Source organism: Platichthys flesus, chromosome 20, assembly GCF_949316205.1.
Source record: "Platichthys flesus chromosome 20, fPlaFle2.1, whole genome shotgun sequence".
NCBI classification, from domain to species: domain Eukaryota; kingdom Metazoa; phylum Chordata; class Actinopteri; order Pleuronectiformes; family Pleuronectidae; genus Platichthys; species Platichthys flesus.
The window spans coordinates 12,704,373-12,721,235 of NC_084964.1; the positions used below are offsets into that span (position 1 = coordinate 12,704,373).

At 46.0% G+C, this 16,863-nt stretch overlaps 1 protein-coding gene across 1 annotated transcript; it reads right to left on the reverse strand.

The window, feature by feature from the left end:
• Window positions 1–14,243: 14,243 nt before the first annotated feature.
• On the reverse strand, window positions 14,244–16,012 carry foxi1 (forkhead box i1). The gene is made up of 2 exons (XM_062378568.1): window positions 15,312–16,012; window positions 14,244–15,080 (listed from the first exon to the last, which is right to left on the reverse strand). Exons 1-2 carry the CDS (start codon window positions 15,916–15,918, stop codon window positions 14,521–14,523), a joined length of 1,167 nt encoding a protein of 388 aa, XP_062234552.1. The 5' UTR covers window positions 15,919–16,012; the 3' UTR covers window positions 14,244–14,520.
• Between the last annotated feature and the right edge of the window lie 851 nt (window positions 16,013–16,863).

Below are 16,863 nucleotides of genomic sequence, written 5' to 3' on the forward strand. Positions count from 1 at the left end.
GTCTCCCTGAGATAAAAAGGGGTTTCTGTGCGGAGGAGGCCGTCACTGGAGCGGGACACGAATCCATAGATCACAGACACTCCACTGTAACTGAGATAGTCACAGACTGCGAGCTGTTCTCCAATCCATATGGCCATAAACTACACAGATTCCAGCAGTCTGCAGCCATGGGACAGCACATATAAATTCTAGTCTGCTTTGTACAGTATTTCCTCTCCCTTGTTGTGTGTGTGTGTGTGTGTGTGTGGGGGGGGGGGAGTGACAACAACAACAACACTTTTCTTGGCTGTTCGGCTCAATTGGGCAATTATTCAAATGTCATCATTAGGAATGAATGTGCAGGTTAAAGAGAGTGTGCTGGAATTTGAATGCCACTCAAATTGAGTGTTTTCTTTTGTGATGATGTTGCATTAAATCTCTCCGCCCCTTGCATGTCATCGGCTCCTGACAAGGCTCTGAGAGCATCTGACAGCACGGAGTGTCTTTTATAGAAGCCAGATGGGAAGAGGTGCTGGAATAAAGTGCATCAAGTGCCCCCCTGTTGAGCTTTATGAACGGATTAAAGGATTTGCAAAGCTCTGTCACAGGGCCGTCAATCAGTGTCACGGCCGCCTGAGATTCACGGCCCTGACCGCAGGAGAAAGAAGCGGAGACACCTCGGAGCTGTTGTCATAAAGAATACAGCTTCATCTGTCAGGTTGTTCAACATCAACACCTCGAGCGATGAGAATACAAAACAGAGATTGAACCATGACATAAGACACTACGAATTACCACAGCACTCACAATATACCTGGAGTTCTCCTCCCAGGAATGTGGCTGCAATTCAATACTTCAATACTTCATCTCCATTCATCGTCAGGTTTTCCACCTTTTTCCTCCGTGGCTGTGACATTTCACTCTGCGATGCTTTAAGAGCTGTGATCACCTGCCCTGATAAAAACAGAGGTTCTTTTCAATGGGGCAGAATTTGATATCAGCTTTCTTACATCCTGCATTCGGAAAACAATGCAGCCTCACTGCAGGAGGCAATGTTCAGTGTCATTCAGCACAGACGTGGAGACGCGCTGTCTGACTTCAGGAGGGAGCTGAGGAGCTTCAGGCCTGTTTGCATGCGGGTGGAACAATTTGTCCATAAAGCCCCGAACTCACCACAGCCCCGACCTACAACCAGTTAAGTAGAAATTTTGGGTATTGATTTTCACGCTTTTTGTGATATCACCAACAGCAGAGTCCAAGGGGGCAAGAAAGACAATCACAAGTTAATCAGACAGTTCAGGCCAGATTATAAAAAACATTTTATTTTATTTTAATTTGGATTTTAAACCAAGCCAATAACCCCTGAAGTGATGGAAACTGTGAAGGATGTTTGAGTTATATAGTCAAGTCAGATCAATTTATTTAAATAGCACATTTAAAACAACAAAAACTGACCAAAGGGTTAATACCAAATCTAGAGCAACAAAACTGGTACATCAGGAAGTATTCATTTTTTAAAGGTACATCAGCTGCAAATATGTTGAGAGATTAGAAACAGGAAATCACATTGTGGAAATGATATATTATGTGGGGGGTTATTTAGAAAGTGTCACAATTAATTACACTGTTGTCCATTGGAAAAGGATGAGTCCCAGTTAGTACAGAATCTTCACAGTTCTTTAAAATAAATATGTATATATATTTATATGAAATATGAATGTATGCATGCTCTTACATAATGACTTTACATGACCCCCCCTAAAAAATACATACACATACAGTTCAAGTTGTTTAATCAGCTACACTATTGCCTAAAAAAAGTGCAACAGATCACCACTTTGAAAAAGTGTTGATCCCAGACTTGTCTTCACCCTGTGAGTCAACTCATCACCTCCTGGCCGGGGTGTCAGTGAAGGGAGGAAGAGGAGAGAGGGGTGAGATGGGACGGAGGGAGAAGGGGAGCGGCTGGCAGGAGATGGATGGGGGGGTGGGTGAAGGGATCACCTTGCCAAATCCGCCGTGTGAAGGCCTCTGCTCGGTGCACTTAGCGCATAGTGGCTGGAGCCAACATGTAGCTGGGTGTAGGTCTCCCTGGGGCGACACTCAGGCCCCGGCCTCTCCGCCATTGTCATCTGTCCGTCTCTCAGCCTCTTCATCCAGCAATCTGCCTGGAGGAAACCCACTTCCTCCCTCCACATTCTTCCTCCCTCCATTACCCCCAGGAGGAGCAGGGGAAGTTGTGCCGAAGGGGGCTCCCAGGCCGGGTCAGCCAAGTATCGATGTCGCAGCCTAAATGTTGGGGTCTTGTACTAATTAGTTGATCTGTCGGAAACTACAGGTCATCAAGATACAATATATACTTGGAATAAATCAGACCTAAAAATGAGCGTTGACTTGTTGAATCGGCGACAGTGAGAAAGACGCTTGCACACCTCACTGAGTGGAATGGCAAATATGTCATCATCTTGAGACGGGGTCTGGCCCGGGACCGTTTCAATGAGTGCACCCGTGTCAGGGTGATGTATGGACGCAGTAACACAACCTCTGAGGAGGCATAGGGGGGGGAAAGCTGCGCTGCCAACCTGCCTCTCAGATCCTGAGCAGGAGAATAGGGGCCGCATGTAAACATTTGAGCCGTGTCACTCATTTCTCCTCTGGTGATTTACAACAAAACCCGGACACCGCCTGCCAGCGCCGACGTGTAAATTTAACAGGAGGTGAATTCATAGTTCAGGCGTCAGATATTTCACACCAAAGGTCGGCTGCTCTGTTTGTAACGCTGTGGATTACACCTTCACAGGTTCATCTGGCAAGAAACGCTGCCCCTTGGCCTTTTTAATGCTTTTTTGTGAAGCTCACAGAAAGCCTGCTCCGAGTGTCCTAATGGAAACGGCTCGGGAATTTGTTTGTGAGGGAACAGCAAGAAAAACACTAAGTCTTGGAGGAATTTCTTCCCCTGGGGATTCCCAAGTGTTGTCCATCTCCCCTCAGTCATTCAGAGCTGAAACTGGAGAACGCAGGAGACACTTCTCTCACTTACAATCTCTCTAACAATCTGTGCATAAGAATCCAGCTCGACTACAAGCACAGAGTTTTGCTTTAATTTGCCTAAAATATCCAATTCTGGGAGAGAAAAATACAAATTCAAAACATGTTGTTTCCATTTAGTTTTTGTACAGTTTCCCCGTCTCCTTTATATTTAAAAATTGTAAATTAAACCTTTAATTGTGACCTGCAGATGATAAATTAAATTTAAAAAAAGCCTTAAGCTGCTGAACCATTTTATGACAATGCATCAAATAGTAGCAATTATGTTTAATATTGTGCATGATCCCTTTTAATAAAAAATTATCATTTAGCTAGAGAAGAATGGGATGAATTTCTCTATTTGAAAGTAGAGCCAATGATAATTGTGTCTTTTGATCACCCACATTAATGATAATAACAATTTCTGCTACTGAACATTTGCTAAATGTAATTTTCTAATTGTAATCCTTCTTGAAAACAGAATCACATAAACCTCCATTGTATTGTTTCTCAAAAATGATCCTCACAATAAAATATCTCCAGGGTTTAGTGAGAATATTTGTCATGTAGTTTTTGTAACTTGAGTGAACTGATCCTTAAAATTGACATTACACTGTAACTACAGTTTATGAGCACAATCAGAAGTTAGAAAGTGCATAAAGCCTTGAATATCTGAATGAAAATATGTTGAATAAAATATTACATTACATTATATTAAATGTATTACATATCATAGGTTACAGTATTCAGTGGCACAACCTGCCCAGCAGAGGCCTCTCTCCTCCACCCACCTACCTCCACCAAGAAACCAAAAACCTCTGTCACCACACCACAGTCATATCAAGACAGAGGATCCTGAGACACAATAAAATCGGAGATGTATGGGAACCATCAAGGTCGAACCCTCTGCTGTGATTTATCCCAGCATGCCTTTCCCCGCTTTCAGACATGCCTACATGTGAAGATTTAAATGTAAGCTACAGGTGAGGGGATTTAGAATGACCCTGACAGAAACTATGAAATATGGGAACATAAATGTACATTCTGTCAAATGGGTAAACTATCATATGGGTAACACATACTCTTCCATACAGAGAACCCCTGCCAGCTCCTGGCACGGTGCCCAAACTCTGGAGTCTGGGACCAATCACTCCCTGGGTTCTGGCAAAGTTGCTAATTTCCCCCAATAAATGAATTTGCGGTTCATCGCCTGGATAACCTCGGCAACTATTCAGTGGGCGATTCCAAACATTATTCCTTGTGCTTTTCAAATGCTTTCTAATCCTTTAAGTGTGACACAAACACTTAACAGAGGAATGCCTCTTTGCTGTGCTGAGGCACAATCCGCTGAGAGGAGACTTCTACTTGCCATAAGATGTCAAAATAATCAGGTCAGGAGCTGGCACGGCCTCAAAGAGCTCGACATCACGTATGACAAAAGCCTGAGTCTGCAGCCGGGACACAACAACACTGTGTGTGTGAGTGCAGTGGACGAGCAGTGACAAAACACACACCCAGTGGCTCTAAATGAAAAGGATACAAATATCTCCAGTATATATATATGCTTACTGGTCATAAAGAACTGTTATCTGTAAAAGGAAAGTCCATTCACCAAACAAGTGAGGAGAAAACTTGGGTTTATTACCTCCACCATGATTTTGCCCCTGACTGTTTGTCTGTTTGTCTGTTTGTTTGTTTGTTTGTTTGTTTGTTTGTTTTTTGCGGGATCACGCAAAAAGCTACTGAACAGATTTTCCATGAAACTTTGTTAGAATGATGGGACATAGGCCAAGAGAGAATCCATTAAATAGATCCGGGAATTCTTTGTCACTTTTCTCTGATTGCAAGACTGTAATTGTTATTTTCACAGAATAATTAATGATAATTGATAAAAAAAAAAAAAAAAATCCAACATATTTAGGGAACTGATATCTGTGAACTTTGTTGAGTTATTTATGAACTGGTTGAACTCTACTCAGTGACACTCTAGTTCTCCTCCTCCTTTGTCTGTGTGGAGTCCATCGTGAGAGCTTGTGATAATTAATAATGGGCAAAGTGGATAAAGGTTAAAACATCAAATAAACACAGACAGAAATCTCACAGCACTTAATCAAGTACATAACTATGACCATAGGTGAAATCACGACTTAAATTGAAAGAAAAAAATCTGTCATTATCTTGCTATATATATCTTTGTATGTGTGAAAATATACAAAATGAATGAAAAATGGCAGAAAATAATTAAAAAATATATTTCTCCATTTCTTTTAAATTACCTTGTTTTGTCAACCAACATTTGAAACATGTGAAAAATCTATCTATCTATCTATCTATCTATCTATCTATCTATCTATCTATCTATCTATCTATCTATCTATCTATCTATCTATCTATCTATAACTTTGTATCCGTGACACATGTGCACCTCCAGTGTTGTTGACAGTAAATAAGGGTCCAGTCTGACGTGCAGGTGTGTTTCTCTCTCTCCCCTCCAACACAGAAAAGTGAGTCAAGAACAACTTGAAACACACTGTGACGTCTCCATCTTTTCACTCAACCTGAGATGGAAGAAGTTGGTTAATGTGAAATATCAGCTAATGATCATTTTGTCAAGCCAACACTTCAATATAACCTCTGAATCAGGCGTTCATTTCCTCATTCATGGCGCCTTATTACCCGGGCCTTTCCCCTCAGAATCAGTGAGTAGTTTTGGCTTTATTTGAAAATGTGGGGTTACATGATACGGACTTGGCAGAGTGTTCTAATGAAGGATGCATTGTCTGTGCGAGCCGGCTCTCCTCTGTCGTACAGGAACGCTGACAGCTTCCCCCGGCTCTGGAATGAGCTCGGCTTTTAACGCGTTCACACCAGAGCCTGAGCTCCTTCACCCTGACTCAATGACGCCATTATCCCAGAAAACACCTCTTACATGAAGTACAGTATCATCAATTTACCTCCAAAAGCTTTATGATTCTTAGAGCTAAAAAAAACCTTTCATGTATCTGCAGTCCAGAGCCTGTTGGATTATCGAGTCAATTAAGTCCATGAGTAGCACGATTCATGCGAGGATGGTTTTAAACGCCCGCTTGTCTCTGAGGTCCGATTGTGCACTTCAGCAGGTGGCTCTTTTTCATTAGAGCTAAATGCCCGATGATTGTGCTCTTCATTAAAAGGCCGTCCGGTAATATGGGCCTGAGATGATTGCCAATGTGCTGGTTAAATATAGTGGTTGGACATGCCGTCCGCCACTGTGTGATGAGCAGAGTCAATCGGCCCTGGGCCATTACGCTGTCAGCGCTCTTACCATTACTCGCCATTAAAACCGGCACAACTCTGTGATTCATCTTCATTATATTTATTGGATGGACGACCTGATCTAATTGTAGAAGCTGACCATCCCCTGCATAGTTCAACATGTGTCAGCGTTTTGGTGGACTCCGAGCAGGGACTCTCCCTTATTGAATCATAAATACTGTGTTCGGAGGCACGTGAGTGGTTGTGAGGTTTTTGGAGAATCTCTCTCTGCAGTGTTTCCTCAGTTCCCCGGCCGAGACGAGGACACCGAGCCGTCACCTCGGTCATTAGTTTGTGATTCGCACAAGCTCCCAGTGTTGACATGTACGCAGAGAGCAGCAAGCCTGGCTTATTCAACAGGATGGAAGTGAACCCTTTGTCTTTCCCTTCTTTATCGAGTTCTCTCGGTGCAGGTACACATATGACACGTGTCAAACGCTCACTGCAAAGCCGACCTTCACTCAGGTAGAAGGGAAGAGGAAAAACGGGGCCTTCACAGCGGAGTCCTGAGGGTCCACCCACACTCAGCGTCTTCTGTCTGCTCATTTGCGAAGGTCATTAATGTCTAATCGTATTCAAACGGCTCCAGTGGAGGCGTCTGAGCTGCTCAGCACCATGAATGCAGATGAGGGTCAGGGGGTGCTTGCCCAAGGCGGCTTTCCCCTCCTGGTCTGAATCCCCTGTGGGCCTGCGGACATGTCCCGGCCCATCACCCTGCAGACAGACAGGTCCCTGACTGGGGTCGTCCACTACAGACTGGCAGACTAGCTCTGGAGCTCCACTGTTCAAACCCCACCCCCTCCCCATTGTGATTTAACTGCTGGTCACAAGCCCCATTAACATAATGATAAGAGATAGCGACACCTCCCTTTGAATTCTATCAGGTAGCCTGAAAGCTGGAGTGTAATGAAAGGGATAATTACACAATTTATAAAGGGAGGGGCACTGACAGTACCACAAAGCTATCTGGCCGAGGCCTGACCCACCTAATTAAGACGGAGTCCCATCAATCTTGATATCCCTGTCAATAAGTCGGACCCCGGCAGTTTAACGTAAATAGAAAAGTGTGTCCCCGTGCTATTCCCTTAACGGCTCATTTAAGCTCTATAGAGGGGATGAATATGTAGAGGTTTGGCAACAATCTTCTATTTTTTTTTTCTGGCTGCGACACAGAAACCTAAAGAAGGAACCTGAAGGCCCTTGTGCCTCCGAGGGCCTTCACACAGAAGCCATTCACCACATTCTTGTCGTAGTGACAAGGGTTTAAAAAGCTGCTCCATGCTGAGATCAGCAGGGGTTAGAACAACAGGGCTCTTTAAAGCAGCAGCAGCAGACGACTGAGAGGGACCTCACGGGAAAAAATCGTGAAAAAAAAATCCATATTTTACATATCCACATTTTTCTTAAACTATCAATTTGGTGGTGAGGCTGTGATGTGGGAGGGGCTGACGTGTCTCTGGGTCCACGTCGCCGTGTTCCAGGCTGTAGATATGGATGTCAAATGATGTAACAGATTAAAAACGACAAAGATCAAAGTTTATGACCTTGAATAAACTTTTACCTCATGTGCAATGTCACGCTACGTTTCTATCATCCACATTCAAGTGGAAGGTTGCAGGTCACATCCCAAACAAGACTCAAACTGAAGGATGCAAACCGGCCTGCTTCTGTTTCTCCCGTACGTGACTATTGAGTCAACACCAGGGGCATGAGACCGACCCGGTGATGCACACAGTCATCGGCACACCATCTCTATTTCATTGGGCCAAACACAGTGCTTCCCTCTCACTGTCTAATTATGCCTTTGTGTGCCTGCGATTATCCGAGGCTTGTAAAAACCTATTTTCCCTCACAGTGAATAAAAAAAAGGCCTCTTTGTCAAGTGGGGGCATGTCAACACACTTCTGTGGATGAGCAGTGCTTTCAGCATCCGTGTGGAGAGGAGACACACACACACACACACACACACACACACATATGAGAACATGCATGGGCGCACGTGTGCATGCTGGATTATGTCACGGCACTGGAATGCCTTTTCATGACAAACGGGAACAGGCCGTGTTAAATGAGTCAGGGCGACACGACACTTGCTTGGTTTTAATCGAGGAACATGGCACGGGGGCCCAACGGCAGAGTGAGCCGGGCTCGGGGTTAACGGGGGAGCCTCAGCAGCAGCAGCAGCAGCATGGAGGCCTGCTTCCCTAGACAAGGCTGCAAGTCTTGTGTTTATAGTTGACACACACGCGCTGTTTGGGGTTGATCGACTCCGATACCAGAGTCAACACACAGCACTTGCCGCGCGCTGATGTTTGTTTGAACACTTGTCTGGTAAACAAGCGTCTCCTCTTGTGTTTCCTCCGAGCTGCCGCTGCTGCACGTGAAGCCGGAATTTGCATTTATCGAGTGTCTCACTGTTTCAGAGGAAGTTCCACGAGGAGACGAATCCGACAGTTTTACAGAAACTCTGTCACGTTCTTTTATTCTGCGTCGGCGTGTGAATTATAGAGGCAGTGAAAGAGTAAAAGCCATGAGTGGTCATAATATTAACATCTGATTGTGGTATAATCACATGCTTAAAGGGGTGATCAGCTTATCAGAGCATTACATCTTCTTGATTAAAGCGGCTTCAAACCTTTCTTTTTTTCTAACCCCTGATAGCAGCTGCCTCAGAAGTGAGACAGGGCCTTGAAGTGCAGGTTGGGATTAGTGGCCGAAACAAAAGGAGCGTTTGCAGGGGGGGCATGCCCGTCCCCTTTGAGAGGCTATCATCTAGAGCCTTCAGCCACAGATCATCTGCAGCTTACATGGGGAAAACCTGGTTCAATGTTGATCAGGCCCATTATGTGGCTCTCTGCAAGGGGCGCGTTTGATGGTTTAGGCCAGTGAGGGCTCCAGAGGTCTCAGTCTGCCTCCGCTCTCTTGTCTCTATATTGGTATGCATCCCTCATAATAGAGGCAGGAGGTAGGGGGTCTCATTAGGGGCCGGGGGAGTGTTGTTTTGGTGGCGGTGGAGGAGGAGGAGGAGGAGGAGGAGGGGGGGGGGTTGTCTATGAATTCCTCAGGGCAGATGCACCATCATGTCGGGCTGAAGCTGAATAATGCATCATGGGAGCAGGTGAAACATACACAGCACACAAGGCCCGGATTCCTACGCCGCCGAAATGCGACAAACTGTGCCTGAGCAACGTGCACCGAGAATCTGTCTCCGGGAACGAGAGGGGCTCCAGGTGGGCCGCGTCTTCTCACAACAGGATCCTGGTCCGACGCTCCCCTGCCACTGAGAGATAGCTTCCTCTGGAGCCGCTCGCAGTGACGGACGAGCGGCCCAGACGCGGCTATTTCCAGGCTCCTGAATGATCTGCTCACTTCCGTCTCGCCAGCAGAAGGCCGGGGCCGCGCCGGGTGAAAATGGATTCCCCCCGGGCAGCCACTTCCTCCGTCATCTGTCACCGCTTCCTGTGTGTGAAGGGCAGGTAATGACAGCACGCAGGTGTTGCGAGCCGGGTGGTATCACTGCAGAACAGAAACACGTTTTCTCCCCCTCAGAAATACTCCTACTGTCGGTTTAAATTGGTTTTAAATAAAAAAATGTCGTGTCTGCCGGCAGGTCACAGGCAGCGTAATCATGTGCAAAGTGGTCCCTGAACCGAGCTGAAGTGATTACATATTGGCCGTTACTCAGATATTTGTTCTGCTGCACTGCACATAGAAATTGATGTTCCATGAACCTTGGATATTGTTCTCATAGGGTCATGGTTCGGAATTCCATGTAGGTGATGAATGGCTCCAGATTTATTGGAGACTTTATGAGAACGCCCGTCGCTGCGTTGAGATAATCAGAGAATCCACCGAGGTTAGAAAAAAGCGTGATCCACAGGAGTAAAGTATTTTGAGGAAAGTTTTCTAAAGCGGTTATTTCCTTGGCATGTTTGTTTTTTTTTCGGGGCTTCAAGTGACTCACAACGACCCAGAACTTGTTAGAGGCATCGGGCCGGCTGATGTGAACCGGACTGGCTTCTCAGCGGTGTGTAAAACCACCGCCATGGTTTGTTATGACAAAGGTCACGGATAACGGATGATCTGCCTTACAGTCGCCTAATGTGAGAACAAAGACTTTGTCAAAATATATTCCGGGGACGGAGCGAGCGGGGGGATAAGTTACATTGTTGTGGGGATAGGTTTTCCAGACGGAGCGATGTGAAGACAGGCCCCGGCTGTGGATTTACTGGGACTCGTTCTAGTCCGTTAATCCTTGTATCTCTTTGACTCTTTCCGCAGGTTCCTCTGTTGGCAAGCTCCACGGCCTCTGAAGTGGCTGCCCTGCCTGTGCTCGCCGAATCAGTTCCAGTACCCGGCGTCCAACCCGACCTGATTTCACCGGTTAGATGAAGGCGAAATCTAGATCAATGTGATTAAAACAAATGACATGAACCACAAAAACAACAAATTGTTTCAATGGAAGAAAAAGTTAGTCTTAATATTTAGTAGTAAGATACACAACGGGCACAAATCTCAGGTTTTGTTGGAAAAGGAAATGGTATAAGGTTTTTAAAGAAGAGGTTCAGGAACATGTGCACATTTTTCCCTTGTTCTGTCTAAAATAATCCACATGGCCGCTCGTCCTGGTGGAGGATCCCACGCCGTTACACCGGCCCATCCCTTAGCTTTTTATGGGCCCCGAATGGGGAATGATGAAACCGAATCAGGTCATGCCGACTGATAGACATTCGCCTCAGCTATCGTTTGCACACACCATCCTTTTAAAGCGTGGAGGAGATCCGAGCCCCCCCCCCCCCCCCCCCCCCCGCCTCCTTATAGTCGCATAGTGGCTTCCCCAGAAGCTGTCATCATATTGTTCTCTTAAATATTTAACTTCCTCAAGAGATTGAGCTGTAATATAAGAAATCATCCCCATAATGCCCCGCTGACTGCTACAAACAGATGTGAAATTTCAGGGTCGGGCCCGGACTGTAATCGGCCCCCCTATGGCCAAGCTATCATGTTCTCCACCGGGGTCAGACACACAGTCTCCCTTTTCATATTACCCCTCCGATTTGTCTGTAGGACAGTGTTATATGGGCTGTGGAGAATTATTAGGCTTTGGACACGAGGTTCCGTTTGAAATCCTGAACCACTTTACAAACCAACTCTCAGACTGGTACGTGGCTTCATGATCAGAGACAGCTCCTCACAAATAAGACACGACACAAACTGTACATTTTAAAAGCAGGCTTTGGAGTATGTGTGTGGACAGGGAAGGGGGGGGGGGGGTCGGTGACATCTTGTTGTAGCCGCTTATTTATCATCCCAGATCTCACTTAACAGCTAATGGGAGTAAAGTTTCTCACTTTGCCGGTTGCAACCCTATCCAGCAGTGATACATCATCATGTCACTCACTGACGTGGACGGAGCTCCAGGTCTGAGACGACTTCACTTCACGAGTCTCCCCCCATGTTCCATCTGAGCTCTTCCCAACTGACAGTCAATCCTGTGACTCCTCATTGTGCCAGTTCAGATTTTCTCTCTGTCTGTTCATCTCACGTCCAGAGTTGACATCGGGTGTATCTAGTCCCCGTAAAGAGAAGGAGGATTCAAATAATCCAGTTCCCAAACACCGGCTCTTTCAGTCACAAGCGAGGCCTCCCCTTTGGAGGGATGACCCTTTGAGGATGAAACCCATCATTATGGGTTTAGCCCACCAGGCATGAGTGGGGACCGGGGCCACCCTTATGCTGAGGCGTTCTGCAGGGCCCGGGCCTTGAGCTCTGGAGGCAGGGGCCCTCGAGCAGGTAAACCACAGAGACATGGTGGCCTGACTGATATTCATGTCGACCAGCTAAATGTGCCCTTCAGGCACGGGGGCACTGGAGCGTTACATTTCTGAGAACGGAGAGGGAAACTGGGAAAGCTTTGTGAATGTGCTGGATGTGCTGGATGTACTGGATGTGTTGGATGTGTTGGATGTGTTGGATGTGTTGGGTGTGCTGGATGTGCTGGATGTACTGGATGTGCTGGATGTGTTGGATGTGTTGGATGGGCTGGATGTGTTGCTTGCTTAGATGCAGGCCTGTGTTTGTACCTTGATAAGAGAGGTGGATTACTGCAATAAGGAGCAAAGCAACAGGGTGAAAATACTCTGTTACAAGTACAAATACATTCAAAACTGTACTTAAACAAGTACTTTTTATGCCAATCAAGACGATAATTATTGATATAATAATTAATATCCTGTGAAAAATAAATCCTCATCTATTGGTTGATTACAAATCTTAATCTGCGGCTGGTAGTGGAGTAAAAAAACACTATTTGAAACAGAGAAGAGGAATAAAAGAAAGTCCAGAAAAAAAGTTCCTCAAACCCGAAGCACTTTAGTAAATGACCCCCCCCCCCCCCATAACACTGAACTAATGTGTCCTGACAATTCCACACTGAGTGAGAAATTCACAAACCGAACCGGGGGCTCAGGAGATGACAGTAATAAGAAGTAAACGGCCTCTGAATGTGCTTTCTGCTCCGCTCACTGGACGTGATGAGGAGTTCAAGAGAAAACGTGTCAGCTACTGTGAGAACCTGCTCCTGTATGACAAAAATCCTCTTTGTCTGATCCGTGGCCCTGCTCCACAGAGAATGGAGCGAAATGTGGCCTGAGGGAGATAATTTGTTCCCAGATCTTCAGATGGCAATATTTTCATTTGAGCCCAGGAGGGGATCTCTTGAATTGCCAGCTTGCCATTGTGTTCCAACAAGGGGCACGAATGTCTTGTCAATTAATTTTTCTTTTATTCCAGACCACGCAGCGCCTGAGTGAATTCAATTACCGACCAATTAAGAGGTGTTTCCTTTTATTTACAGGCTTTGATTCCGTGCGTATCCATATTGTTTGAAAATAAGACAGGAGTGGGGGTGTTAAATCACTTGAAACATTCCCTCTGCGTGGGCTGTTTAATATTTCCCTCCCCAATGGCATGCTCTCTCCGCTGTGTCCCCCGGGTCACGAGCACAACAAAAGCACATTTCATGTCGCTGAACTCTGTCCACAATTGTTCCGCAGATGCTCCTCCACGGTGGTTCCCCCCCCCACACCCCCCAAAGAAATCCAAATCCCACTAACAGGATTCCCAGTGACACTCACGCACGAAACGGCCATCGTTGTGCGTGACAGGACTTTGGGAATAGATGGGGACAGGTGGACTATCCAGCAAACAGGTTCACGTCACACAGAGTCAGGTCCAGCTCGGACAAAAAGCTGAACTCCTGAACCTCGTGGAAATAAGTTAGAGGTCTTGATAGCTCGCTGGAAACGAGGATATTGGAAGTGACAAGCGGAAAATGTCTCTGTCTTACGCACTTTCCTGCTTAAAGCCACCTGACTTCAGATTTCCTGACAAGGCCCGGAGGCATTCATTTGCGACATGGTTTATTTTCTTACAATGCCAGCACTTTTGAGGACTTGATCTGAATATTTGGAAGGACTTTTTAAATAAATATATGTATTTTAGTGGCCTGGCATGAGCTGGAAAATAGACAGAAACCAAATAAGGGTGTCTCTTAAATAATTGTAACAAAAACCACCTTATTGAGGTTGAGGAGAAGGCCTGTTGTGCTTGATCTTGAATTATACAAATAAGTGGTTTTAAAAGTAGCACAAAGTATTTAAAGTATTTTTCAGAGTACATCTCATCATGTGGCCCCTTTACGTTCTGATTTTTAGGAAAATGACACAAGAGCCTTGAACGGTAGGAATTAAAATTAATGACTTTTATTCAAACATCGACACGAGTTTAAATATAACACAAAAACACAGTTCAGTCTAAAAAATACACATAATGAAAATAATTTCTGTACATGTTTGTCTTCTTCTTCTGGAGTCAGCCCAACTGAGCAGCTACAATACGGATCATACAAAAATACGTTCTAGGATATGTCTCATTGTATCATTTCATACAAATCAACATGTTTGTTGTGCTCATGTGAACAAACCACAGTGGAGCAGTGGCACTTTACATTCCTTCTCTAACACACTGAGATATATATATATAATGGTTTCCCAGTGTGGGAGGATTATTGTGGTGGAAAACACCAGTTTAATTCCAGTGGTACAGTGAGGCCTACCAAACCATGTGAGTGAGATAATGAGAGATAACATGGCACTATATAAGAAATATGAATTCTAACTAAGAGAGATAAATTAGTTTCTTGTTTTCTTCCGGACAGTCTTACACCTCAGTTCCCTCCCGGTTGTATATGAGGTTGTTCACGCTGAAGTGGTTGGAGAGGCTCTGTACTGAGGAGTAGTAGTTGATTCTGTTGTTGTCAGAGTTCAGGGGAGAGATTAACGAGGGCGAGTAGGAGCCCAGTCCGGACATGCCCTCTCTGCTCTGGGACAATCCCCCGAGGTGCGCGGTGCCGTAGTCCCGCTCCCCGCCCCTGGAGCCCTCGGTGCCGGTGCCGGTGGTGGTGGTGCCGCCGCCGCCGGCCGACAGCAGCGAGTTCACGCTGGACACGAAGTTGCTGTAGCACGGGCTGTGCTCCGAAGAGGGGGACGGCGACGACTTGGGCTCCGTGGAGGCCGGGGACCCGTGCATGCTGGGCGGGGAGGAGCTCAGCATGCTGGCGGTGTCGGAGAGCTTGTGGGCGCCGCCGTCCTCGGACTTGACGGGGGGAGACGTGCTGTCCGCTCCGGTCAGGTCCGATCGCCTCTTTCTCTTCCGCCTGAAGTTGCCGTTGTCGAACATCTTCTCGCAGTTCGGGTCCAGGGTCCAGTAGTTTCCTTTTCCTGTAGAGAGAAGCGACAACAGGGTTTAACATAAGCGTCAATGTAAACAATTAAAACGCACAACTTCATCCCATAATTAACATTAACCTAAGAAAGTGACAATGAACTGAAAATATAAAAATAAATTTAAAGATTTCCTTTATTTTAAGATTTGACATTAATCTATCAAACGGCCAAAAACAAATAAGTTCAAGAGCTTTAATAAAATCATCTTCATCATTTTGGACTCACCGGGGTCATCCTCGTCCCGGGCCACCTTCTTGAAGCAGTCGTTCAGTGACAGGTTGTGTCGGATCGAGTTCTGCCATCCTGCCTTGCTCTTCTTGTAGAAGGGGAAGTTTTCGGCCACGTACTGGTAGATCTGACTCAGGGTCAGCTTCTTGTCCTGCGTGTGCTGGATGGCCATGGCTATGAGCGCCGAGTAGGAGTAAGGTGGCCTGACCATCTTGAAGAGCTCCTGCTGGCTGGAGATGGACAACCAGCCCAGGTCGGCGCCACCGAACCCGGTGGGAGGCGGCAAGAACTGCCGCTGGTTCGAGCCGTATCCAGACTGGATGTAGGACGTGCCGTTGTTCCCGGCCAGGTACGGCGAGGAGTTGATGCCGGGTCCGTTCAGCCACATGTACGGGTTCGCGGAGGGGGACGTGTACTCCCCGAGGCCGTACCCGGAGGGGTGCGTGGGCGGCCTCTGAGGGTGGTGGTGGTGGAGGTTCTGCTGGTACACACCGTAGTTGTCGCAGTACACGGCCATGTCCAGGAGCTCCTGCGCGCTGTGGTGCTGAATCGGGCTGGTCTGCTGGCTGGAAGGTTGGTGTCCAAAAGCGTTCATAATCCGCATTGACCAGATTTCCTCCCAAAAAAAGCTAATCTCGTCTCAGTGACTCTACCTCAGGACTGAGCTCATCCTCGGAGGGAGGAGTATTTATGCGCTGAGCCCGGAGCCTCTCCAGGTAGCCCATTGAGGAAAAGTTTGGGGTTGGTCACACCTCTCTTTTCTGTCCCGTAACAGCCCCCTCGTGTTGACCCACTCTCCGTATCAACGAGCATCGATACTGCGTCTCACTGCGGCGCAGGGGTTCAATTTATTTGTTCAGGCATATTCCCTTCCACGAACGGTTGAGGTTTTAATCCAGGACATTACCCGTGCGTAATTACGCACAGGAGTTTAACTCGAGTTTGGTAACTTCAGAAAGTTGATTTAATAAATTTGACGTTGAATTATGAGACCATTTGATTTGAGAAATTTGTTAATATGCAGGAGAATGTATAATAGTCCTGGTTGCAAGTAGTTTCCAGATTTTTGAGGTTTTATTTGGCTTGATAAAAAAAAAGAAGCATTGATAGAAACTTGAATGAATAGCACATATATATATATTTTAAAGCAAACTTCAATCTGTCATTGGGCCTCCTCACTTATTTGAGAGACAGACATTTATTTATTCTGAATATAAAACCAACCTTTTTTGTGGATGAAGGGTAAATTAGAGAAAACAGATTGAACTGTAATTCTCATGCTGTTGTGCTTCTGACCGGGCCCGTGTCTGAACTCGCTGAACTCTGTGCGGGTCAGTGTCAAACCCAAACAAGAGGCAGCTTCTCCTAAAAAGAGATTCGTTTGCAATAAACACTTCACAAGTGCCGCAGGTTTAGTGTCAACAAGTGACTCGTGGGAGAAATCGTCACCTACTGCAGGAGAACATATCCACTCTGTACAAATTAAAATAGGTCACTTATGTCTTAATATTCCTAAAGGTTAGGAATATTAAGACAAACAGAAATTCAG

Bases quoted from the DNA above. Each gene is read 5' to 3' on its own strand.
- foxi1 (XM_062378568.1), bottom strand. From the start codon at position 15,918: ATGCGGATTATGAACGCTTTTGGACACCAACCTTCCAGCCAGCAGACC. The intron at 15,081-15,311 runs GTGAGTCCAAAA...TTCTCTCTACAG, and splicing joins CCGGGACGAGGATGACCCCG to GAAAAGGAAACTACTGGACC.